The 26,657-nt window shown below is 45.1% G+C and overlaps 1 protein-coding gene across 1 annotated transcript in view; it reads right to left on the reverse strand.

Moving 5' to 3' along the window:
• Positions 1-26,657, reverse strand: part of MYBBP1A (MYB binding protein (P160) 1a) — a 72,516-nt gene that overhangs the window by 26,446 nt on the left and 19,413 nt on the right. The window contains exons 16-23 of the mRNA XM_014952982.1: positions 25,911-26,000; positions 24,875-25,012; positions 24,011-24,175; positions 22,530-22,687; positions 21,555-21,689; positions 20,314-20,416; positions 17,608-17,739; positions 15,714-15,782 (exon numbers count right to left, since the gene is read on the reverse strand). Of these exons, the coding sequence (XP_014808468.1) occupies positions 15,714-15,782; positions 17,608-17,739; positions 20,314-20,416; positions 21,555-21,689; positions 22,530-22,687; positions 24,011-24,175; positions 24,875-25,012; positions 25,911-26,000 (990 nt within the window). The remainder of the gene's footprint in view (positions 1-15,713; positions 15,783-17,607; positions 17,740-20,313; positions 20,417-21,554; positions 21,690-22,529; positions 22,688-24,010; positions 24,176-24,874; positions 25,013-25,910; positions 26,001-26,657) is intronic.

The raw sequence follows: 26,657 nt of genomic DNA on the forward strand, positions 1-26,657 counted from the left end.
CCCTGGTGCCTGCAAGCAGCAGCAGAGAGAGCCCACGCTGGCCCAAGAAAGCCCATGAAACCCTCTGCTGCACGATCACGCCTCTCAGGAGCTGCATTCAGTATTCCCTGAATCCAGTGTCTTCAGGCTAATTAATCAGCTCTTTCAAGATGTTCCCTCAGCCAGCCTTGACAAGGTCCAGTATCACTGTCTGAGAACGTGAGCAGGGTACAATTTGGCCAGCACAGAAGTTGTCCCACCAGGCACCTTTGCAAGTCTGAAAATCTGCCCTCCTGCCTCCAGGAACAGACAAGGAACAATAATGCAGTAGAAGTAAACACTGAGCAGAACCCCCACACACCCCTCAGCCCCTACCCCCTGCTCCCACACCTTCCATCTGCACCAAGCACCGTGCTCAAGGCCAGAAAAGAGTTTCTCCCAGCCTGGCCTTGCCAAAAATACACCAAATTGGAGATTTACGAGCCCAGGAACAAAATTCTCCTTGCCAAAAAGTGATCAAAACACCTGATAGATTACAGCTTAAATTAAATTCCTGCAACAAATGGATAAGAAAAAAATTTGCAAGGCTAGTTAATTACAACATGTAAAGCATTTAAGTGACACCTAAATCACATTTTACTACCTTGGACGAGAAAGGCAATCTTACTCAGCGTGCTCCCACCAAACAGCCCAGTTCATCAAGCTCTTGTGATTTTCAGTGTTTTAGAATAAGCCAACCTTGCACTGCAACCCAGTTTCATGCAAAGTAGATTGTACCTGTTCCTCCTTCCTAGTAAAAAAGCAGATTTCCGCAGATACAGCAGGATGCTTTCCATCCGGGAACCTTTAAACAACTCACAGCAGCTTGGATATGAGCACATTGAAAATAACTGTCACACACGAGACACATTTTGCTCATTTGATCATCATCATGTAGATGATCTCTTTAGGCCTGCTAGTGCAAAAAATGATTAATGAACTCTGTTGGGTTTGTGGGGTTTTTATGTTAACTTTTGTTATTAAACCTCTGAAACAGCCAACATCCCTCTCTCTAGATAGTTTCTAAACAAGCTAACCAGTAGTTTGCAAGCACAAGGGTTTGTGTGTCCTCTTAAGCTTCTGGAACATATCGTAGAATCACAGAATAATAGAATGGCTTGGGTTGGAAGGGACCTTAAAGATCATCCAGTTTCAACCCCCCACCCCCTGGGCAGGGACACCTCCCACCAGACCAGGTTGCTCCAAGCCCCCTCCACCCTGCCCTTGAACCCCTCCAGGGATGGGGCAGCCACAGCTTCTCTGGGCAGCCTGGGCCAGGCTCTCACCACCCTCACAGCAAAGAAGTTCTTCCTGAGATCTCATCTCAATCTCCCCTCTTCCAGTTTAAAACCCTTCCCCCTCATCCTATGGCTCCCCTCCCTGATCACGAGTCCCTCCCCATCTCTCCTGGAGCCCCTTGAGGGACTGGAAGGGGCTCTAAGGTCTCACTGGAGCCTTCTCTTCCCCAGGCTGAACCCCCCAACTCTCTCAGCCTGTCCTCAGCAGAGGGGCTCCAGCCTTCGCAGTGTCTTCACCGTCTTCCTCTGGACCCACTCCAACAGGTCCATGGCTTCCTGTGCCAATTTCTCAGTCACTAATCTCAGCAATGGAAAAAATGGAAAAGCAATCACCTGCTCATTTCCTGCTGGGTAGCAGGAGAATTGGGTCTCACCTCTATGAGACAGGCTCAACACCAAGGACTCAGGGACGGTGGAAATCTCTTGCTAAAACATCTGCAAGTAGGGAAAAAACAAATGCACAGGACACGGTGCTGCACTCAGATCTTAGCCCCCACTTTAGAAGTTCTGCTTTTGCATTTGAGGTTTTACTACCTTGCTTACTGAAAAAGAACAAAACTCCCTGGAAGACAGCAATTGAGACAAAACTGACTGTGAAGAAATCTTCATCTTTCTGCCCCTCCTGCTGACTCCACTCTCCTCTTTAGTTTTATTATCCTTCATAAACCTCTTCACCCGTGGCTCAGATGTCCTGCTTTAAGCAGCAGCAATGAGAAGTTAAGAAATCTATACGATTCTACTACTACTCCCAAGGCTCTGAACAGCAGCTGTCGCATCGATCAGATGAGCTGTTATTCTGCTGCCACTGAGTACTCGTCTATACTACAGGAAGTTTTATCACATTAGCCACGGTGGCACATCCTCCTCCTCCACAAACATGACAACAGCTATTGCAAGACACAAGCACTTAAACCACCACCGCTCAATCTGGCTGGAAACGTGGAATGAGCTACACCCCATAGAAACCACTTTTATGTAATGCAGCTGCACCTAAACGAGTTATGTCAGCCTTAGCCCTACAGGTAAAAATAGTTATTGCTTTCACTGACAAAGTCATACCAATATGTTTTTTTTTAAATGTACTTGAGCCAACAGAAAGCCCAGGACTAACAGTCAAGACGCCGGGCTGCCTGCAGACCAGAGCACATACACAGTATTCACTTACATACAGGTTTCCTCTTGCCCTAAAACATCATTACTTAATTGGTTTAATCAGGGACTCTGCAAATCACATTCTCTCCACTGCTGCTGAGGAGTGGATTTTTTTTCCATGTTTGACTCCTCTGCAAACAGTGCTCTGGAGGATGTTCTTGTCAAAGCAAAAGCCCCATCTTACACTCGCCTGACCAGAGGAGCCCACTGATGAGAGCCTGCTCACTGCAACAGGACATTGGTGCCCAACACAAGTGGGCACACAGACAGCTGCTTCCTTCTGCTGGCAGCTGGGGAAGGAGGGGAGAAAGAAATAATTAAAAAGTAATTTAGAAAAAAATAAAATATCAAAGTTCCCTCCTACGGTCGCCACAATCTAACAAGAACTAGTGACAGAAATAAGATGTTGCTAGATTTTAAAGGCAGTAGAGATGAGACCGAGTGCACACAGGGAGACGATTTGACACTGCAGTTTTTCCGAGGGTATCTGCACAGTAAATCCTGGGCTTCACTGACTGGCTTTCTGCCTGAGATGAAGGGTCTGCAGGACATTTCGGCAGTCAAAATAAAGAACATATAAAAGAACACATAAAAGAACACACTGGACTCCCAGGCCAGGCCTGGCTGATGGTATCAGACACTAGTTCTGAATATCTGAATTTGCATACAATAAATATAGAGCTAGTGAGCATTCAGGGCTGGGGAAGACATTATTTACCTTGTGCTCTTCTTTCAGCAGAGGCCAACAAGCAGAACCCCTAGACACAGCAATCCATACAGAACAATCCATATATTGGTCTGCTGCTTTGGTGAACACAGAGATTCATTTCTCCCAGGGGTAACCACTTACCATATCAGAAAGGCCAATCAGTCTTAATGTTTCCCTCCAAAAAAAAAAAAAATGTCAATATCTTATTATCCTAAATTCTTGAAAGATAAAAAGATGCCATAATTAAATGAGCCACAGGAACACAAGGTAAATCAGTGGCAGAACACAAATAAGTGCCCTTGAGCACTGATGTTTTCTTGCTCTTTCCATAATGCCCAAGGAGAGGACTGAAACATTGGTGGGGAATATTGGTACCAGAGGACATGCTGAGACAAGAGGAGAAAAGAACAGCAGCAGATTCTGTGCAATGCATCCAAGCCTCTCCATTCCCACATTAAAAAATAATAATAATAATAATCAGGAAACATACCCATTTCTCTCTCCACTCCCAAACACACTTCTCTCCCAAGTTAAAAACAAAGTCACAATAAAAAAAAGAAAAAAAATCTAAGACAATTTGGTTTCTTAATATGGCCCTGTTTATTTTGGAGCATTTCCATTTCACTTTCACAAGCTCCTCACTCTAAATACCAGAGCAAGAAATGCTCTTTTGTTAAGAAATCAAAGAAAGTTTCTCACAGGATGTTCCAGTAGCTGTGGCTCAAAGAAACGTTACCAAATATCAAGAGACCTCTTGTGAAATCAGCTGGGCCAAAATCCTTTCTCTTGACCCTGGCTGTTGAAAAAAAAACCACAAAAACACCAAACAACCCATTCCCAAAGCTTTCATTTTGTCTCCTTTTATTTTACATGCACACACGTTGTATTATCAAACATCAAGAAGCTCCACTCCACAAAAGCACCAAACAACCCATCCCCAAAGCTTTCATTTTGTCTGCTTTTCTTTTACACGCACACATGTTGTATTATCAAACATCAAGAAGCTCCACTGACATCTCAAGTTACTTGGCACACCTTGGTAAGGCCAAGACCAACACTGTTCCCTCCAGTTCCCTCTCCTCCCAACACTTCCTAAGCCAGACATCTCCTCCACACAACAAAGCCAATCTTCCTCGATTCAGGAGAGAAATGCAATAGGATTTTCTCAGGCTATTCAGAAGGCAGCTACCGTATAATGCAGCCTATTTAAAGAGATTTTGCTACAGTCAAATTTAATAATTTAGGAGATTTAAGAGCAGCACGCATTCAAAAAAAAAAAACCCAAACCCAACAAACCCATGTTGCCTAGGCACTGTGTGCCTTTTAGCTGCTGCTCCCCATTCACTAGACGGATCTTGAAGTTGCAAGGACAAAGGTTTTCATCTTCTGAGAACATTTATCAGCAGATAATGAGAAATTAGAATTCCAATTCACTCAAACGTCAACGATTGAAGTTTTGCTTTCAAGCAGTATTTAAAAAAAAAAAAAGGATTTGCACGTCAGTAAAACTGTTAGCTTGGAACATTGAAATAAACAGTACTGCTAAGCCAAAAAAAAATAAAATTGGAAATTGTACTGGGTTGAACTTTGTGGATTCATTGATTCGGATGCTCGCCAACAGATCTTGTTTTGCAGAATCCACCGCAAGAAGCACCACGACAGGACAGGCATTGCCCTCGGGGTGGGGGATGTGGCTCGAGACCCTGTTCAGCAAAGAGGTTGCTGAGAAATCCTGCAGAGGAATCCTAACTCCTTTCTCGTGCTTTAACTTCTGCAGAGTGGCATTTTAATACATGCCAAGGGAAAGCTGAAACAGAAGCAGCCAAACCCCATTCCTCCCCCACCTGCAAAAACAACAAAAAGGGACCTACCACTTTCTACAGGAACTCTTAAAACATCCTTGTCAGCAAATACAGCCCACGTTGGCATTTCATTTTACACTGCAGAAGCCCTAATCTTTCTTCACCTGCCAACAAAATACCATTCCAACGCCCTTGCTAGTATTTCCAAACCAAGATCCAATAGGTCACTGTAAATACGGCAGAAATCACCACCCAAAACTTCAACAAAACAGGATTCTACCCTGGCATTTTTATAATGTTTTGTAGCATGAATATAACACGAGCCCATATGACTGAGATAGTCACCAATTTCCTCACAACCACAGACATTTCTTCCCCTCCTGTTTATGTTATGCTGTTATTAAACACATGGCCATGACCTTGCCTCCAAGCAAACTTTTCCCATTTGCTCTACCCAAGGATCTCCTCATCAAACAGTCGAAGGGGCTGTGTTTGTCAGGCTGAGCAGAACACACTTGGGTGGTTCACTCTCTTCTGAAAAACTATCAACTCCCCATGTGTCAGATGGCAAGTTTAATTTAGGAGGCTTGGAAATTACTCAGTCTTGGAAAATCACTGCAGTATGGCATATATCAAACTCAGCAAGTCCATCCGATATGCAGGGCTGTTAATGCTCCTGCTCAGTTCCAACTGTGGATGGCTCCTGCCAGCAGCCATGTTTACAGTAGCAACTAAAGCCTGTGTGACCTTTTAATTTTCTTATTTCTTCCCAGCAATAGACCAGAATGTTTCCTCCATTACTGAGCATTTGCTACACGATCACCAACACAATCAGCTGAACATAAGAGGTTCCACTCAAATATGAGGAGAAACTTCTTCACAGTGAGGGTGACAGAGCCCTGGAACAGGCTGCCCAGGGAGGGTGTGGAGTCCCCTTCTTTGGAGATTTTCAAGACCCGCCTGGATGCTCCTGAGTAACATGCTCTGACAAGCTCTAGGCAATCCTGCTTCAGCAGGGGAGTTGGACTAGATGATCTCTATGGTCCCTTCCAACTCTAGAAATTCAGTGAAATTCAGTGAAATTCAGTGAACGGCAGCAGGCAGAAAAAACACAGTCTATATCACCACAATCAGAATCAAGAGGCAAGTAGGAGCTTTTTCATGTTCTGGTTGTGCTGCGCTGAGTATGGTGGAATATAAAGACTGGGACAGGCCTGAGAGTTGGGCAGAGAGGAACCTAATGAACTTCAACAAAGGCAAGTGTAGGGTACAGCACCGGAGGAGAAATAACCCCATGAACCAGGACAGGTTGGGGGTTGACCTGCTGGAGGGCAGCTCTGAGGAGAAATGGAGGACCATGAGCCAGCAATGGGCCCTTGTGGCCAAGAAGGCCAAGGGCATCCTGGGGGGCACCAGGAAGAGTGTGACCAGCAGGTCGAGGAGGTCATCCTGCCCCTCTGCTCTGCCCTGGGGAGGCCCCATCTGGAGCACTGGGACCAGTTCTGGGCTCCTCGGTTCAAGAAGGACAGGGAACTGCTGGAGAGGGGACAGCAGAGGGCTACAGAGATGATGAGGGGCCTGGAGCATCTCCCTTATGAGGAAAGGCTGAGGGACTTGGGTCTTTTTAGTCTGGAGAAGAGAAGGCTGAGGGGGGATCTGATCAGTGCTTACAAACACTCAAAAGGGTGAGTGTCAGGAGGATGGGGTCAGTCTTTTTTCAGTGGTGCCCAGAGACAGGGTAAGCCACCTAAACATGAGGAGGAACTTCTTTCCTGTGAGGGTGGCAGAGCCCTGGCACAAGCTGCCCGGGGAGGTGGTGGAGTCTCCTTCTCTGGTGACATTCAAACCCTGCCTGGACACTGTGCAACCTGTTCTGGGTGGACCTGCTCTGGCAGAGCCTTGGACGAGATGATCTCCAGAGGTCCCTTCCAGCCTCTGTGATTCTGTGACCAACAGGGCAGTTTCTCTGTGCCAGTAAATTAATGCCTGGTATCATTATGGATTTGTATGTGGGCAGTGCAGGCATCTATCTGCTAGGCAGACAGATCTATCTTTTTGCAGAAGACAAAGGGGCCATTAAAAGGCCCCCAGAACTGCAATGAAAAAGCTCGATATGATGGAAAAAATAAACAAACATAAACAGCTGACAACATGCACCAAAAAACGCTCCAAAGAGACCCTGCACATGCAGTCATGAGGTCCCTTATTTGACTGAAATACACCACGAGCACACTAAGTTCTCAATCCAAATATAAGTGAAAACTCATGCAGCAGGATTTCAAGCACTCAGCTTAAATGCAGTCAGCAGGACCTGAAAAATTTAAACATCCTTTTAAACTTTCAACCAGCTCACACAAATGAGAGGAAAGGGAGACAGAAACATGGCTTATAAAGCAGTTCATCAGAGCTACGTTTTCACTATGGCATCAGACACCTTTCCAAAGAACATCAGAGACTATTTATAGATGCTGTCAATGTCCTCCAACTCGCCAAAGGAAGACAATTTCTTTAAGCTCTCCCAATGCAAGAAACACTCTCAAAAATGAAAGGTTGGGATGCAATAATCCACAACCATCCTAAAGGCCTAGGAATGAAAAATCTCTACACAAAAACGTAGAGCACTCTGGCCCTGACCCAGCAAAGCACTTACGCATTCAACTGTTTCCCCTTTGACTTCCGAGGGACAGTTTACATACCTAGAGCCAGTACATGTCACAGGGCTCTGCTGCCTCCTGATCAAATCGCTCAAAAATGTGCAAGAGCCCACCCATAGTTCAGCTTCACCTTGCAAAAGCACAGGATCTCCTTGACCAGCTCCTTACACAAAACAAAAACAGGAAGAGGACACTGACTGGAACCAAAGCATTTCAGTGTGACATATGTTTTCCAGCTGCAAGTGATTTCTCTTCATTGAAGAGAGGGTGCAGACTGAAGAGAGGAAGACAAAAGGGAAGAAGTCTGCAGGCAACAGCCACTGGAACACCACATCCCCCAAGAAGCTGTCTGTCTGTGGGTAACTCACCCTCCAAAGGTCTGCTCACCTCAACCAGACCCTGGGACAAGCCCTCCCCTCAGTGACACCTCCACAGAGGACACAGTCACATTTGAGTGTCCTACCTCTGGTGAGGGGAGGGAGGATGCTTTGAAGGAATGGTACCTGTCAGCCATGGCCTATTGCTTAGCTAGCACCAGAACCCGGTTCTCATTTCTGATGCAAAGGAGGTAGAGCTCAACTGGTGATGGCACTTATCTGGGGAGGTTTATTTTCCTTCATTATTAGTAACAGCTTATGCAAAAATATTCCATAACAAGTCCTTCCTATACCACCTGCTGGAAGCTCGCTGTGAGAAGGCAGGCATGGCACAGTGCATTAATGGAGTGATCCATTCATCCCCCACAGCACCAGGAGGAACACTCCCCCACACACACACCCAGGGGTGCTGCCTTCTGATGCTTTGCAGAGCTTTTACTGTTCTTGCTGTATTAAAGTTTAATTACTTCTTAACTTAGATATTTACACAGGACATAAACCGTTCAGAAGGGTAACTGTCAGCCAGCCAAGACCTCTTTGGCAGGACTCTGGGATCACATTTTACTCTTCTGGTGATGGCAGCTCTGGCACAGAATTGCTTCAGTTCTGTAAAATTATGTCTCTATATGCTTGATCCCTTTGGGGAGACTGCCAAAGCACCAAGATTAATTAGCAACTTACCTAAAATACACTATTAGATAGATCTTAAAGGGTTCCTTGACACAGACTGCTTTATAAAAACACATTTTGAAATATTAATGAATCTATATGACATAAGACGACATTTTGAACTCTGTCTCAGTGCCCATTCTCATCTCCACACTAAGTAAAATGACTTTTATTAGTTTCATGACAGCTCTGCTCAGCTTTGCAGAGTTCTAGCCAAGTCATAGAAAATAAACTCACTCGATGGACAAATATAGCATCATTATGCTCCCAGCTACTGCAACATCCTCAATCAATATAGCTTTAAATGTAAATAAGAAGACAGGAATGTTTTCAAACTGATGTGTGACGACAATGCAAAAGTAATTGCAAAGGCTCTTAGTAATGGCGTTGAAATGTACACTCCTAGTGCCTTTCCCAAGGGAAAAGAATAAGGGGTGGGTATCAAATCATTTGCCTAAACCCTAGGACAAAGTTACAGACCAGAAGTGGTGTAAGTGTCTCCCAGTACAAGTGAGACGGGGAAACACCTTTTTGCTGGTAGTAGTGGATATTTCATTTACTAATCTTCCTTTCCAAACTGGTTCCAACACCACTGGTCAACAAGCAGGATTTCTCAGGGAAAAGCATGGTCATTCCAGTCCAGGCTTCCAGAGAGGCTGTGCTTCAGCCTGTTTCCAGTTCAGAGATGGCACCTGGAGTATGCACTTGCCATCAGCAGTAACACTGAGTACCTCAATACAACCAGCTACACATTTTCCCTCTTCACTTGATCCTCAGGCTAACAGAGGAAGTTTTTAGGGTAGAAGCATTAGTTGTGCAACCAGCTACACATTTTCCTTCTTCACTTGATCCTCAGGCTAAGAGGAAGTTTTTAGGGTAGAAGCATTAGTTCATGGACTCATCTAGTCCTTTGGCAACCCCAGCATGTATGAGAATGCCGGCGGGGGAGAGGGAGGGGAGAGTAAGAACCTCATCACAATTAACAATGCACCACCAAGGGGTTTGTGCTCATTATAACAGCATGAGAGGGACAGCCCAAGCACGCACGCAGTTACAGAACTGTTACTGTAGCTATGCTCATCCTACTAAAGCTGCTAAAAATAAACCAGGAAGACATTCCTCACCTAAGGCTCAGGAGGGTTCTGGTATGTAGCTGAGTCATGCAACAATCATTAAATTAAACACATCTTGATCCCCTGTTTGCGCTCCATCAGCACAAGCCAAAAAACCAAGCCTTTTGTACGTATTGAAAAAGCAACACTGCACCCACTGGAACAAGGCTCAAGAAAGCAATTTGAAGGTTAAGGTCTCCTGGAAAACAACTGCAGTAGTAAGATAAAATTGCATTAAGAAAGGAGGAAGAGAGAACAAGCTCACGTACTTTTTTTTTTTTTTTCCTAAACAGAATTTGAGAGAATGTGTTTAGGGCCTGTGGAAGACATCAGACTGACAGCAACATCCTTAGTCAACACAGCAGCACAAGCCTCCCCACCTGTGAGTGCTGCACACATCTGCCCAGCTAACTGCAAGGCTGTGTGCCACCATCAGGATCAGCTGTGCCAGCAGCTTAACGCAATTCATTACCTCTAGGTCACCTCAAAGGTACAGCACAAGCTCCATTTTTGATGACCTGCCATTTTCCCATACCAGTCTTTTCACTGGGGACTATATCCCCAGCTGTCATTTGTACCTAAGCTACTCAGAGCACACGTATGCAGGTAGGGGATGGGAGCTACACTTTACTCAGGTGTAAGCACCTTCCCGGTAAAAGAAAGCTATTAGATTTGCTTAGAAGTACAAAAAGATTGTGAGGTGGGCACCAGTCTCATTTTCCTACCACTGAAGACATTTCTGCTGGCCACTACAGCAAGTGCAAGGTCAGAGTCAGTGTGACTGAGTTTTAGGACCTCAGTCCTCAAAACTTCATCCAACAAACTGGACTAGACTACCCTGAAAATTTCATTCTTTACCACCTTCTTTCTTTAACTTGTAGTACTTCTCACACACTATAGGTACTTTTGAAAAGCCACTTAGAATATAGTAATTTGATACAATTTCTATCCGCAAGAACACATGACAGGCACGAGGCAGGGCATATTCTGAGAAGACAGCGCAGCTTTAAGTTATATAGTGGTTTAACTGATACATATGGGAAAAGAAGGATCAACAAGACTTTAAGAAAAAGATCCCAACTACTACTGTAGTGAAAAAAAAAACAACCACAAAACCCACCAGATTTCTCAGTTCAATAAATGAAAGACAGCCAAACATTACTGTGTGTCCTCAAAACTTCATCCAACAAACTGGACTAGACTACCCTGAAAATTTCATTCTTTACCACCTTCTTTCTTTAACTTGTAGTACTTCTCACACACTATAGGTACTTTTGAAAAGCCACTTAGAATATAGTAATTTGACACAATTTCTATCCACTTCTTTCTACAGAAGACAACAGCTCAAGAACACATGACAGGCATGAGGCAGGGCATATTCTGAGAAGACAGTGCAGCTTTAAGTTATATAGTGGTTTAACTGATACAATTTCTATCCGCAAGAACACATGACAGGCACGAGGCAGGGCATATTCTGAGAAGACAGCGCAGCTTTAAGTTATATAGTGGTTTAACTGATACATATGGGAAAAGAAGGATCAACAAGACTTTAAGAAAAAGATCTCAACTACTACTGTAGTGAAAAAAAACCCACAAAAAACCCACCAGATTTCTCAGTTCAATAAATGAAAGACAGCCAAACATTAGTGTGTTCATTTTTTAAAAGCCTGAAACATTATAACTTGCACTCAGGCACCTCCAGGACATCAGCCTTTCTTCTTTAGCTCCTCACTTCAAGAATTGCAGATTTGGAAAAATAGGCCAGCCACCAGGTAACAGTGAGCATTCAAAGCACCACTGCCAGAGTCACAGTGCAATTGAACAGGCAGAATATGATTCCTAGCGTCCTGCAGTCAGTGTGGTCTCACAAAAGGCAAGAATTCCACCTCAGACACACGACTGCATGAAATAAGGTGATTTTGCAGGTCCAGTGTCACACAGATCTTCATCTTGCATCCTTCTGATGTATAGGTTTAAACAGGTACTAAGTGAATTCAGGGTGGGATGACACCCTCCCCCTTCCCTGGTCGAGCAACCCTTGCTCTTCCTTCCCCCACTCACAATCGACACCAATCTCTCCAGCTCTGTCCTTTTCCAAGGAAATTGCTGGATTACTGTCTCCTGCACTCCAGGAGTAACATCAGAGGAACAGAACTCGGCCACAAGTACAAGGCTTCAGTTTCAAGTGCAGTCTCAATAATTCCACTGCAAATTCACCTTTCCAGTTTAAAACTTGTTATACAGGTTGAGCTTACTGCTAGGAAACCCTCCCAACCCAACCACTGCGAGCCGGGTTTAAAACTGCCTTAAGATCTCTTACCCCCCAATGTGCTGTTCTTTTTATCTAACAAATTACTTCAGTAGGGAGGTGAACAACCTTACTGCTGCTTTAGGCACGTAGGAACAGTCGTCAGAGGAAAAGGGCTGACTTGGTGTCAGTCACATCATCCACAGTTTTTGTTCTAAAGCTTCCTTTTTTTTCCTGCTAAGCTTTGCATCAAGATGCACCCTCTGATACTACACCTGCCTTCAGATATCTCCAAAAGGCCCTTCTCTACAGCAATGACACACACCAAAGAAATGCACCTCCCAGAAAGGCACGTAACGCCCATGTGATGGCTACAAACACCTCTGTCTTTACAGACACAACCCTGCTGCTTCGGGTTTGATGTTCTCTGGGTTTTAGAGGTGAGCAACTGAGGGAGACAGGATGCACGGAGAGGCAGCAGCAATGCAAGACCCAGTTACCCAAGTCATCAGCTACAGCCAACACCAACAGTCCAAACACACAAACTCTGCTCTCCAATATTCTTGTACTTGCTCCATAGAAGCTATAATTTCATGTTAACAAATGCTGTGGTTTGAGGAAATAAATCACCGCTTTCACCCAGCCATTCCTGCCTCTGAACTGACTATCCCTGGGCCCTGAACAAGACCAGTGAATTGATCAAAGCTAATTTTAAAACAGCAAAAAGAGGGGAAAAAAAAAAAAAGTATGTGTGCAAGGGGAAGGTAAGTTTCCAGCCAAATCATCCTCATGTCTGTTTTGCCACACAACTGCATGAACATGGGCATAAGCTGGAACATAGGAGGTTCCACTCAAATATGAGAATAAACTACTTCACAGTGAGGGTGGCAGAGCCCTGGAACAGGCTGCCCAGGGAGGTCATGGAGTCCCCTTCTTTGGAGATTTTCAAGACCCACCTGGATGCTCCTGAGTAACATGCTCTGACAAGCTCTAGGCAATCCTGCTACAGCAGGGGAGTTGGACTAGATGATCTCTATGGTCCCTTCCAACTCTAAAAAATTCAGTGAAATTCAGTGAAACACTTGGGCACCAGACAGCGAGGTCCCCAGGGTCAGGACAAACGGTTGGGCTGGAGAACCAGGCTGCTCCTCCCCAAGCCAACGCCAGCTGAGCGGCATTTGAACGGCTCCTGCATTTCCTAGAGAATCCTTCAAGTTACAACTGCCCAGAAATTGAGCTCGACAGACCTGCAGCAGCCCACAACAGAAGGCACAGGAACAACATTTCACATGCAGTTCGGGTTTGCTGTTCCTTGACAGGAGCCCATGGAGGTCCAAGCCTCGCTGTACACTGTGTGACCTACTGAGCACACAGGGAAACGTGCTGCAAATGACCTCAACCAGGCTAGTCTGGGGCCACCACTTAGTGATCAAGTTTGACTGTATCCTAGAGGGCCCAGGAAGAGCAGAGACCCTTGAAGCAAGAGCCAGACATCTATTGCTGGTGGCAAGATCTAGCCTTAAAGGCCTTAAAAAAAGCCCAGGGACCAGTCTTGGTGAGAGGAGAGATGGAACAGACTCCCCATCTCCACGCTGCCCTCACAAACGCCCAGGTATTCAGGGTGAGGAGAAGGAACAGCTTCCCCTTACATCCTCCTCATGAACCACTCTTCCTTTTGTTCAAAACTACCCAACCTGAAGACGCGTCCACTTCTCCTACCCCCTTGGGAAGAACCTCCTCCAGGCCAGCTGGGAGAGGGGCCAGCAGCCCTGCTGGGCCAGAGCCAACACGAAACACCTGGCCAGGGCTGTGAGCCTCCACCTTCCCGTGCAGAGCGCGGCTCTCCCCACCCAGCACGGCCCCGAGGACTCCCTGCCAAAGGGATCTGCAGAGCCAAGAAGTCAAAATCACAGTGGGATTAGCTGTTCATACAGAAGCAGCAGGCATAGCCAGAACGATGAGCATTAATAATAGGAGTGTTAGAAGGGGAATTAAGCCTCATGCCTGTGGGACTAAGCTACTTTAATGATTGTAAGCCAATGTTCAGGGGCTGAAAATGGGAGACTTACCTCTCGACCATGGGGGCTGCCCAAAGTCAGAGTGTCAGGAGACCTTTGGTGTCTTCAGGACTCTGAGTTAGGACAGCCCTTTTTGGTAGCTGAGTCCCTCCACCTCCCTCCCTCAGAGGCTGCTGGGAGCTGCAGGCTCCAGACAAGTTATCCCCTCGCTTTACCCATCACATAGCTTTGTCACACCTACCCCTAGCTTGCCCTCTACTCCCCAGGATACCACCAACACACATTTGCATTGAGAATCAGTGAGAAGATTTAACTGAAAACATGGCATATCGGAAATTTGACAAGGGGAAGCCAGAATTCCTGAAAAGGAAGCAGTGTGCAAAAAACCATAAAGCTGCAACTCCAAACTCCACAGGCTTTACAGAGCTTACTCTCCGTGTTGCCTTTGTTTAAACAGTAGTATAGCCACGTTCTCTCCCCAGGCTCCCACACACAGCGCACTGCACGGCCTCCCCTACTCCTCCCCCACCCACAGATAAACAGGCTCTGGAAACAAAGCTGGAGCAGATAACTGTGAAAGAAGGACAATGCTATTCCCTGTGGGGAAGCAAAGATACCCACATAAATGAAGCTGTCTGCTTGGGATGCTGTTCCGGTCCCTTGAGGATACAATCAAGTATGTGCCTTACAATTAATTTGTTATTTGTGCTAAACATCCTTATTTCTATCCACTGAAATTAGTAATAGCTTAATTCACTCTTTTATTGTTCTTCTTTAAATCAGAGCCATTCCTGTTGGGTAAAGGAGCCTGAAATGCAGTTTACACTGGCAATGTATTGCAGCCTTATTGTAAACGCATACTTAGCCCTTCACACTCCCTCAAATGAATAGAAACAATAAAACAGCTATTTATGAAACAGAAAGGTCAGTCTAGGATGCACCTCTGCAGGGGACAGATGCGTGTTACAGCTAGGGGCTGGGAAAGTTTGAGACACCGTGCTACTGGCCTAAAGGGGTTTTGGTTATTAACTGCGTGGAAGGCACCCCCACTGCAGTGAAAACCCAGACAGGCCTCATTCCCTGCTCATGCAACAGTGAGCTGTGCACTCACCCTGCAATGTTTTATTGATAAGGCTCCACTAATTTTGTGTTAGTCAGGCACATGCAATCAACCATCAAAAATCGGATCTATAGTACAGGTGGTTTTAAACTGGGCAGGGAAGCACACGGCCTAGAAAATGCAGGACAGCTGGCGAGGCGTGGAACAGACTCAAGACATGAACCTTGAGGCAGCATTAGGAGGCCAGGATTACAACACGCTGCATTAATACAGAGGAACATCTTACCAACAAGAACATAATCAAGCCATAAGCAATTGAAGGCAATCCCTACAACAATCAGGCCCTCAACCCTGAAAGCTGCAGGCAGTTTTTAAAGGAGATGCTACCAAGGAACCCCTGTGTCTGTGAATATATAAAGCTATCACAACTTCTGTCACATACCTGAAGCAGCAAGGCAGGATTTGCAAAAGCTCTCCCCGCCAGGAAGCCCACTTCTCAAAATTGGACAGCCCTAAAGGCAGCAATAAACCTCATCTTATGTGTCTTCTCCAATTGACTATTTAATACAGCTTTATTTGTTTGCTTTCCTTCTTACCTGGTGATGTTGCCTGGCTCCCGCTGTGATACACTTGACAAGAGTATCTGCTAATGGCTTACACATGATCTGTAACAAAGAAAGACCCAGTCTGTTATTAGTGGTTTGCTGATAGACAGGTTTGTTTTTCGAGCAAAACAGTCTGTATTTTACACAGCTGCTTGAGTGAGAAGAAAATGCCACAAGAGAGAAAAGTGCCCAGAGATCAGCAACAGCTTATTTGAAAATTAACAGCTTTGCTCACACCAGCCCTGAGTGAAATCTCGATCACAAGGAAATCAGCAGCAAAACTCTTAAATTGGAAAAATCAGGCTAAAATTTCACCCCCTGTGTTCTGCCTGGTTTGTGATTTAAGTCTGCATCTGCCTGATACTTTAGGCAGGCAGTTCACTTCGTGCAGAGGAACAGTCCCAGAGGCAAAGGAGAACATGCTGAGTTAGACTGGAGAATGTCAGAGCTTGGGGAAGGATCTGAACCCACATGCTAAAGGGGCCAGAAACAACTGTGTTACTCCACTGTAACTGGAAACAGGTTGCATTAAGGTTCTACCCTTCATCAAAATAACTTTTCTAGAACAGGGGTACTTGTGAACAAAGCTCGATGAATCTCTCCACCAATTTCTGTGTTTATCGGCAAAATATTTCCAAACTGAGTGGCACAAAAAATCCAGACACAAGAAAAGAGAAAGCATCTGGACTGCAAATACCTTACGGGCGTACCTCTAATGTTGTCTGTCAGGCACTGGAAGGTCTGGCCCTGACAAAGCATGGACAGCAGTTTGCTGCACTTGATATACTTTGCAAATGGTTACTCCAACCACAACACTTGAAATGGCTTCTTTTTTGGGGTAAGAAGACTACCAAAAGAACAGACAGCTCTAGCAAGTGGACAAAGCCCAGCTTTGAACAGGCCACTGTCTGTATATATCATTACCTTTCCTTTACGAAAGGGATGAGCTTAAAAGATTTTAAAAGGCATTTCTGCAAGGAACAGTCACATGGAAACCACAGGCTCTAGAAAACTGCAGATGGAATCTTAAGTTTGCTGTCCATGTGGGCAGCACCCAGCCCTTCTCTTCCCCCTATTTCACTAGCTCATGTGGGTGGCAGCGTGGGCTGGTGTCCTAAGAAACCTGCTATGCAAGAGAATTCTCCTGCATGGATTCCCTCAGAGTCTGAAAGTATCTTCCCCTAGTTACACAAGCCTATGTCTCCTCCCACCTTCCCGTCAGGTTGAAGCTCTTGGGAAAGGGCTACTGGCAACTGTCTCTACCTCAGTCTGACCTAAAAAATCCCTGAAGAACTGTACGACATTCAGACTCAAGGCCTGTTTCTTAAAAACTGGCTGGCCTCATAGCAGAGACCAGCTCCAGGCATAGGTCAAGTTTGCAGGAAATACCTCAAACATTTCAGACACTGACACTGTCTGAACATCCATCTTGCAGATTAGAGTCCAGTTAGCCTCTACACTCTACAGTCTTTTTGGAAGAAAACTGATAAACTGAGCATGCAGTCAGAGAAAAGCTGGACAGGAGGTACATTAGCTGTTTAAACGAGCCAGCCCCTTCTGCCTTTGTGCAAACCTGGCTCACCCACGTTGTCTTGAAGACTGGTTAAAAAGTTTGAGCTTCTTAGGCTATGCTTTGAAGAGCAGCCTTCTGTTCATCTGTGTTCTCCATGCAGTATCCCAATCCAAACCACAAATGAGATCCTGGCCGCCTGCAGCGTTGTTATCAAAGCATGCGCTATTATGAGTCTGAGCAGGTGAAGACCCTAGGAAATCTCACAGGAGTTTTAAAAGCCTGCAGTAAAGTGGAGAAGCTTCTTTCCCTGGAATTACAACCACACTTTGGAGGCACCACAAGACAACATACCACACAACCAGCCACACTTACCGGGAAGCGGCTGAAGAAATCGTAGAACATGGAGGTTGTAAGGGCAGTCTTCCGTTTAGTCAACAGCTGTGTCAGTGCTTCCCGATATATTGCAGTCACCCTCTCCATATCCAAACAACCTGTGCTCAAAAGCTAGAGGGAAAAAGCAGAACAAAAAAGTTTCCAGTGAAACACAAGGGTGAGTCACATTCATTTCTACCAATGCACACAGATTTTTTCCAACAACTAGATATTCTTGAGCAGCTTATACGATACAGGCCTACGAGATGCAACACAGAACCACGAAGAAACAACAAAGTGGGCCTCAAACATGGTCTCCCAAATACCAATGGCTGTAGGACCAGGTTAGGGAAGTGCAGCACAGCTTTCTAGTAAGTCTACACACACTATATGTAATAGGGTGGATGTGCTTCTGGGTTTGTGGTGGGCATGTCTAACACACGTTAGGTTCACAGAGCACTCAAAGACTACTCGCCAGACAAGCCCCAGGTCTGCTCAGGGATCCAGCAATCCCAGAAGTGTGTAAAAGCTCTGACATCCCCCTCTGGTGGGGAAGAAGAAACCCAGACATGCAGCAACCAGCCAAGACCTGCACAGGCTGTATGGATCTAACTAACACCACAGAGGGGAATGAGGAGCTAAGTATGGAGCATCACATCCCGACGTTCCTGACTGTTCTCATATTGCCAGGGAAGCACAGCTTTCTGGGAAGAAAGAAAAATTAAGGCCTAGGGTGTCAAATCTGTGATCTTCACAACAGTGGATGGACCTTTTGCTTACCGCTGCCCAAGCAATTTTTCCATGGCCCCGTAGCAAGCTAAAGCCATGTTAATGTGTCCCATTCTCACATCAAACCCCTGGTGCTACTACAGCTGAACACAGGCTAGAGTGGAACAGGGGAGATGGATCTTGAAATATATGACCACAGTTTCCTATACTTTCCTGTCTATACTTAGCACTTGACATACACACCTGCAGGGAAAAAAATTGATTCCTCCTCTCATGGAGATGCTTAGTGTAAAAAATTTCTTTTATAGTGATAGGCTTTTCCACAAATTTGGCCACTGCATCACAGGGTCTGCTCTAGTTCCACTTTCCTGCTTACTGAAAAGCTCCAGGTCATGCTCACAAAGCACCACACACGCACTAGAAACACACCACACCTTTGCCTTGGGTTCCCCACTGCAAAACCTTCCCAGCCTCAACACAGTGTCAGTCCCTGCAGCATCACACAAACTGAACTGTGTCGCTTCCCTCAAACCGGCAACTCACTGCTGGCTGTGTCCTTGCCTGGTCAAAACCACAGCTCTGCTCCTACAGCAACAGCAGCCTTCCCTGTGAATCTGCACAAGGATGCTGTGAAGCGTGTCTCACTCTAGCCTCAATGTCAAGTACGATGTTTATATTCCCCACAAATCTCCCACTTTGTTTTTCTTTCCAGAAAGGCCCAGCACAGAACAAGAGCTGTTTGGATTAACTCTCAATCTCTCCCTAAGCCTGAGAAACATTGGCTATCTTTTCAGCCACTAATAATATCTCAGTGTTTGTAATTTCCAAGCCCTCCCTTGTCATGAGTTAACCTTGTTTATTTTCCTCCCCCACAAAACGTCAACAGGATTAAGGCCCTAATTCCTGCACACAATTTGAGAGGTTCAGAGGCAAGTGTCAGGCTGGCTGGTGAAACACTACTTGCTACATCTCTAGTGGAGGTGACTGGACTGGGCTGCCCAATACACAGGGTCACCAAGTTCAGAGGCCTGTGAAATTCAGCAGACAGTAGGTGAAAGGGAACCAGACAATAAGGCTCCCCAAGTAACAGACACCCACAGCACAACCAGATGAAGACTCCCTGCAAACAACTACCACTAAAATCAGGGCTGCTGCATGCTCTCTTCACCCTGAGATAACTCAGCCCAAACCTCGGAGATCGGAGTTCACTCTCATCCACCACTGGCCTGTGCCTCCCTGCTCCTCAGCACCCTCCCAGAAAGGAACTCAGAGCGACTGCCAAGAGGCTAATGGAAAAAATAGCAAATCAGCCAGGAGAGCAGCATAAATGCTCTCCTGGGGCTACAGGAGAGATGGGAGGGATTCTTGATCAGGGAGTATAGTGACAGGACAACAGGTAATGGTTTTAAACTGAAAGAATTTCCTCTTTAGGTCTGGGGAAGAAATTCTTTGGTGTGAGGGTGAAAGAAATTTCCTCTTTAGATCTCAGGAAGAAATTCTTTGCTGTGAGGGTGGCGAGAGCCTGGCCCAGGTTGCCCAGAGAAGCTGTGGCTGCCCCATCCCTGGAGGGGTTCAAGGCCAGGTTGGAGGGGGCTTGGAGCAACCTGGTCTGGTGGGAGGTGTCCCTGCTCAGGGCAGGGGGTTGGAACTCAATGATCTTTAAGGTCCCTTCCAACCCAAACCATGCCATGATTCTATGCTAAATATACATGAGGCTTCTTTGGCAATTAACCTGGATCTGCTGTACATCAGCAGCCCCTGGTGGCTATGGGCGAGTAGACACTGCAAAGGCAGGAGGGTGAGGGCCAGAAGATGGGGAATGTCACAACTTTATGGAAAAGAAATCATGTAGACAGGTATCTGGAGGCAGCAGGAACAGTGAGGCTGAATAAGCACCCAGAATGGCCCATTCAAAAAAGGGGGTAATGCAACTTTACTGGCAAAAACCACTGCCTGAAGAGCAGCCTGCTGTCTCACCTGAGAAGCCTGTGGGGTGGTCTCACTCTGGTTCTCTGGCAGAGGGGTTGATGACTTATCGGGTGTATTTCCTTTCAACACTTTGAGCAGGTATAATGAGGCACTAAAAAACAGAACATAGGGGAGAACATAGCAGTTACCACAGCTTCACAGTGCCACTGCAAAGCCACCTGAGGGCAGAGGTCAAGTGATGCAGGGAGCTTATCCTGTACCTAGGGGGGTAAGTGGCACTCCCATTTACACCAGGAAAAAGCAAGATTGCTTGTGTTTCCTAACAAATAGATGTGGCTTATCCTAATTCACCTGTATCCAGCAAAGGGATGAATACTGGTGCATACAGTCACCACTCACAATCATTATTATCCTTCACTGTGCTATCATGGAGCCAATAAACCACTGTATTTCCAGAACAATCAGTGCTGATTGACTGTAAGTTACACTCATCCCTGTACTGAATCACACACAATTTGTTACTCCTGGATGAAGCCTCAGGGAAGTGCTTCCCATCCCATCCCCATCAGCAAAGCTGTACCAGACTGTTGCCGTGTCACAGAGCCCAGAGAAGATCATCACCAAAAAATGGACATTGAGGCACTAAAAAACAGAACATAGGGGAGAACATAGCAGTTACCACAGCTTCACAGTGCCACTGCAAAGCCACCTGAGGGCAGAGGTCAAGTGATGCAGGGAGCTTATCCTGTACCTAGGGGGGTAAATGGCACTCCCATTTACACCAGGAAAAAGCAAGATTGCTTGTGTTTCCTAACAAATAGATGTGGCTTATCCTAATTCACCTGTATCCAGCAAAGGGATGAATACTGGTGCATACAGTCACCACTCACAATCATTATTATCCTTCACTGTGCTATCACGGAGCCAATAAACCACTGTATTTCCAGAACAATCAGTGCTGATTGACTGTAAGTTACACTCATCCCTGTACTGAATCACACACAATTTGTTACTCCTGGATGAAGCCTCAGGGAAGTGCTTCCCATCCCATCCCCATCAGCAAAGCTGTACCAGACTGTTTCCATATCACAGAGTCCAGAGAAGATCATCACCAAAAAATGGACATCTGTTTGAAAATGCTTCAAACAGTCAGGATGAGTGACTAGCCCTCATGTAAGGCACCCAGCCCGCATCAAGTCTCGCTTCTCTGAGCTGTTTTAACATGCAATGTTAAAATTGCTGCTTACAGCCCTCAGCACCGAGTAGAGACGCTCCTTTTTAACACTCACCTGAAATAATAGAGAGCCACAGAAGAGTCAGTGTGCTTGCAGGCCTTATTCACAAGCCTCTCCACAAAAGCATGCAGATCTTCTTTCAGGGCATCTGCTTTCTTGCAGTACTGCTTAGCTCGACACAGTGAGTTCCTGAAAGAGCATTAAAGCCAAACCCAAAGCCATTACCTACAGAAAGAGCTCTGGGAAAGAGATGGCTATGAACCCTGAGCACTGGGCTCAGGGCAACACATGAACAAAACTGGTGCTAGCTGTGGGCAGCAAAAGAGGCAGTCATTGCTGTGGCAAGAAGGGCAAGGAAACTTACTGCTTTTCGCCTTCAAGCACCTATTTAGGCATCATTCAATTTCTCTCCAGAGCTCCCACAAAGGGGACTGGCTGCCTCAAAGCCTGTTTCTGCAGGCTTCTCAATGGGGGGCAGTGAGCAGCACTGAAAAAGCTTTAGAGCAGTGCTGAGGACATCAGGGAGTGGTGTACGGAAGACACATCACGTCCCACATCATGCATTATGTCTGTGTCTGTATCATGCCTCACTTCTGGCCGTGAACAGAGAACTTGCACTCTGCCTGTCTCAGTAATAACTTGTTGGGAGTTTCATTCCAGCCACAGCAGCAGCCCTGTAAGCCCAAGGAGCTGTTACGTGCCCTGACTCCGAAGTCAGAGGCCTGTGGAGATATTCGGTGACACGGCACCATGCCTGTAACACCAGAGTTTGTTCTTAAGGTCTTCACTTGCAAACAGGTTTGACACTTGAAATTGCTTAGAGTAGAAAACCCAGATCCTATTTTTTTTTTATTGCAGTCTATGACTAAGCATTGTGTTCATATGTGATGCTGGTAATCTAATTTTACACAATCTATAAGCATAGCAATCGTCTTCAATCTCAAAAAGACCAACTTCTGGGATTCAGCCAGCACTGCTGATGTCTATCAAAAGCCACTGCCTATTACCTGGAGGACTAAGGACACTTACCTGAAGATATTGGCTGTTTTCTGGAGGAAGTCAACCTCTTGCTTGCCAGAGTCTGAGCCCATGCATTGTTCAATGACATGAAGCAGGGGCTCAATGACATCAAACACCAAGGGGCTCTCTGATTGTTTAGTCAGGAACGCTTCAATCAGATCCAGCACCTGCAAACAGAGAGGTATTGATGTGAGAACTAATGCAGACAGGTAAACATGATGGATCTGCCCAGAGCAGCACTTTCAGACTGGAGTGGGCTACACAGCAGCTGGAGGGGGATGAAGAAAACTATTTACAGCTGAGATCTGTACACCTTCTGCCATCATTTGTACTGCTAGAGCATGAGACAGAGAAAGTTAAAAATTTGAAACTGAAGATTAAAGGCTATCTGTCAGCTTTAGCCTATTTTGTGCAGTGACACTATTTAGAAACAGTAGTTATGAGAATCACTGCTACCTGGGCCGAACCTGTAGTGACTTGGCACAGATCTCTGTTAGCACCAGTGACTGATAGCTCTCACCCCTGAAAGCCCCCCTTGACTTCCAGACAGTGCATTAGCATTAATGCAGCATCAGAATGAAAATGCAGTAAAGCCAAAAAATTACCCTCTTAGAGTACAGCATCAGAATGAAAATGCAGTAAAGCCAATGGGTCACAATACTGTTCTGCTTTCATTTTGGCTAATCTGGCACTAGCCATTTCTATACCTGAGTGGCTGGAGCTGTCCCTGGACAGTCCATGCTGACACCAGGTGGCCTGAAGTCAGTATTACAGTCACAAATCACCAATTTGTGGTTTTACTGAAAAGTAAAATTACCGATACTCCATTCAGCTTTCATTTTGGCTAATCTGGCACTAGACATTTCTATACCTGAGTGGCTGGAGCTGTCCCTGGACAGTCCATGCTGACACCAGGTGGCCTGAAGTCAGTATTACAGTCACAAATCACCAATTTGTGGTTTTACTGAAAAGTAAAATTACCAAAAAGAAAATCGGTTCTGTTCTACCTCAAATCAGAACAGGGTGTTAATCAAAATCTCCTGATTTTACTAGCATATCAAAACAAACAAGAAAAACAACAACAACCTTACACTGCAAAAGTACCAGCAGGACTTTACGCACCTCACATTAAGGCACATCAAGCCTGTCCAGTTTACAAAAACTGTCAGGCACCTACCTTTGGGTAGGTGTGAGGAACAATCCAATAAATTGAAGCATTTCAGATCAGCAAATGGAAACCACAGTTCACTTTTTGAAAGCATATCCCTGTTTTTTGTTTTGAAGTAGGCCTGTGAAGCTGCAGGCACTGACCATGATATTGCTGTGCCAGGTGCTGTACAAAGCCAGAATAATCCAGACTCAATCTCCAGGAGTTTATGACATACAAGAATGTCAAAGCTCTTCAGTGTTACGTAGCTCATGGCATGCAGTAGGTTACAATTAACATGCTGGTAATACAAAGGCCTTCACACCAAACACTTATCTCCCACCTTAATCTTGAAATCCCTCCGTAGGATCGTTTCTTTCCGTATCCTGTCTTTCTCATCCTTCTTCGCCTGGATCCGTTTCTGCTGCTCTGCAAAAAGGGCTGAGATGTTCTTGTCAAGAGCCATCATAGCTTCATCATCCAGCTCTTCGTCACTGTCATCTCCTCCCTTTTGTTTTCAGAATGCAAAGACAACATGTCATCTCACATACTTCAAAAAGGTAGCGGGGAAGAGAACCAGAGCCAAGATCAGACTCACAGTAGGGATGTAGCTATAGGGGAGGGAAAAAAGATGCTCAGCCCCATGAGAAATCTAGTTCATATTTCCTATTAGGTAATCGTGGCTGCACATTACTAACACAGAGATAGAGGATCAAGAGAGGGAAAAGGCTGAGGTTTTGACACTGACTCCCTCTGGGCTGCTGCTTCAGTAAAGAGGTTAATATGCTGCTGTGTCTGTAGCCTTTATAGGAATCATTAAACCACACTCCAACTCTGCTAGGAGAAGTCTCCAGAGCAGCCCAGAGATCACACTCCCCCACACAGGCCAGTCAATACAGGCACCATGTAACAGTACCTCAGTGCTTTAGTTCACATCAATCTTGTTTTATTACAGGCAGGAATATAAGCTGCATCAGGCTAGACTGGAGAAGCTAAAGCACTCAAGACACATTAACAATAAATAAAAGAACAAATTACTTATTCCCACAGCTGGCTTTGACGATCCTGACCTCCCGCTTCAAAAGTCCTAGAAAGATGACTGCCAGGGTTATCACTGCATGGGCTCCCATAGTTTGTGGGTATTAGATAATCCTTCACCACCCCAAACCTCCTGGTACCTGTATCAAGGTAGGCAGTGAAAACATACCAATGCATTCCCTGCTTGGAGAACGTTCATCAGCTGACTGCGAAAATCATCATCTACTTCTTCATTCTTTTCCTCATCTCCACTGTCATTCTCTTCCTCAGAGTCGTCTTCATCCGAGTCCTCACTTCCTTCCTCGTCCTGAGGAAGAAAAGTTCATCTCCTGACCCCACTGTTCTTCAAGTTCTACTCAATTCTCATGTGTTCACAAATAAATACTCAGGCCTCCCCTCACCCCACCGCTTCCAGCCCTCAGATTCAAGTAAAGACACCTCAGATAACGAGATACCAGATCTTCCCAAAAGCTAAAAGCAGAACATAATACAGACTTCTCTGTCATATTAGAGTATCAAAAAGAAGCTTCCACACCTCGGATAACAAGATACCAAATCCCAAATCTTCCCAAAAGCTAAAAGCAGAACATAATACAGATTTCTCTGTCATATTAGAGTATCAAAAAGAAGCTTCTAAGGAACATCTGTAATAACAGCTCCAATCTGACTCTCCTTTCTGCTAATGCTTGTAATGCTCTGTGACTTGAATCTCTGCAGTTCTTAAAACCCAAGATCCAGTCTGTGGCTGGAAAGAAAAGAGGCCAGTGCCAATTTCAGGATGCAGTCATTTCTCTCGAGAAGTCATCTATTCCAACAGCCATACCGACAACAGCATTCTCCTTCAAGACCAAGAGACTAACAAACATGCACTTCCAACGGGCCCTTTGTGTGTTGCAGTTTTAAAATAAATCTTAATAGCCATTTTACTCAACAGAGAAATGCAATTACATCTATTACCACGCATCAGGAGAAACATTAAACAGTAAAGGTTTGAAGAGTATTTGTCAATGGCAATGGCATATCAATTACCACATGCAAACATGCACTTCCAACAGGACCTTTGTGTGTTGCACTTTTAAAATAAATCTTAATAGCCATTTTACTCAACAGAGAAATGCAATTACATCTATTACCACGCATCAAGAGAAACATTAAACAGTAAAGGTTTGAAGAGTATTTGTCAATGGCAATGGCATATCAATTACCACGTCCTGTGTAGGTTTCATCTTTTTGTTTGATTCTTCCATCACAACAACAGCACTTTCTTCATTTTGCTCCTGGTATGGGTCAAGAACCTGCAAAAAAGAGAGATTTGTGTTTTTCCAGCATTTTGTTTTGATGCATTTCTGGTGTGCAACAGACAGGACTTTTGGCACAGTAAGCCAGTGGAATAATGAAAGAGTAAGGAAGGGCATTCAGCTTTCTGGCTTGTAATATTATGTTTGTTAATACACTAAGTTCTTTCCATAAGAAATAAAAAAGGTGGAGAAAACTGAAGAGACTGCTCACATCACACATTTTGACTTGTTAAAAATGAAGTATTAGGTTCATCATATATAGTACCTGACAGCTCATCTTTGCAATCAACATTTTACTCTCCCAGAAGACACCACCTTACCCAGTGGTACAACTAATTCAGATTTGCAGTGTCACTTACTTTTAGCACCTCTATGTTTAGCCTTTCTAGGAAAAAAGAAGTCGTTACCATTTATATTCACATATAAAATCTACCAGCTATATGAACTGACCCAGGAATTTCTTCAGCCTAAAACTACTTACCCAGTGGTACGACTAATTCAGATTTGCAGTGTCACTTACTTTTAGCACCTCTATCTTTAGCCTTTCTAGGAAAAAGAAGTCGTTACCATTTATATTCACATATAAAATCTACCAGCTATATGAACTGACCCAGGAATTTCTTCAGCTTTTTTCTACCAAAGAATACCACTTAA

Source organism: Calidris pugnax, unplaced genomic scaffold (assembly GCF_001431845.1).
Source record: "Calidris pugnax isolate Ruff unplaced genomic scaffold, ASM143184v1 scaffold133, whole genome shotgun sequence".
Lineage (NCBI taxonomy): Eukaryota > Metazoa > Chordata > Aves > Charadriiformes > Scolopacidae > Calidris > Calidris pugnax.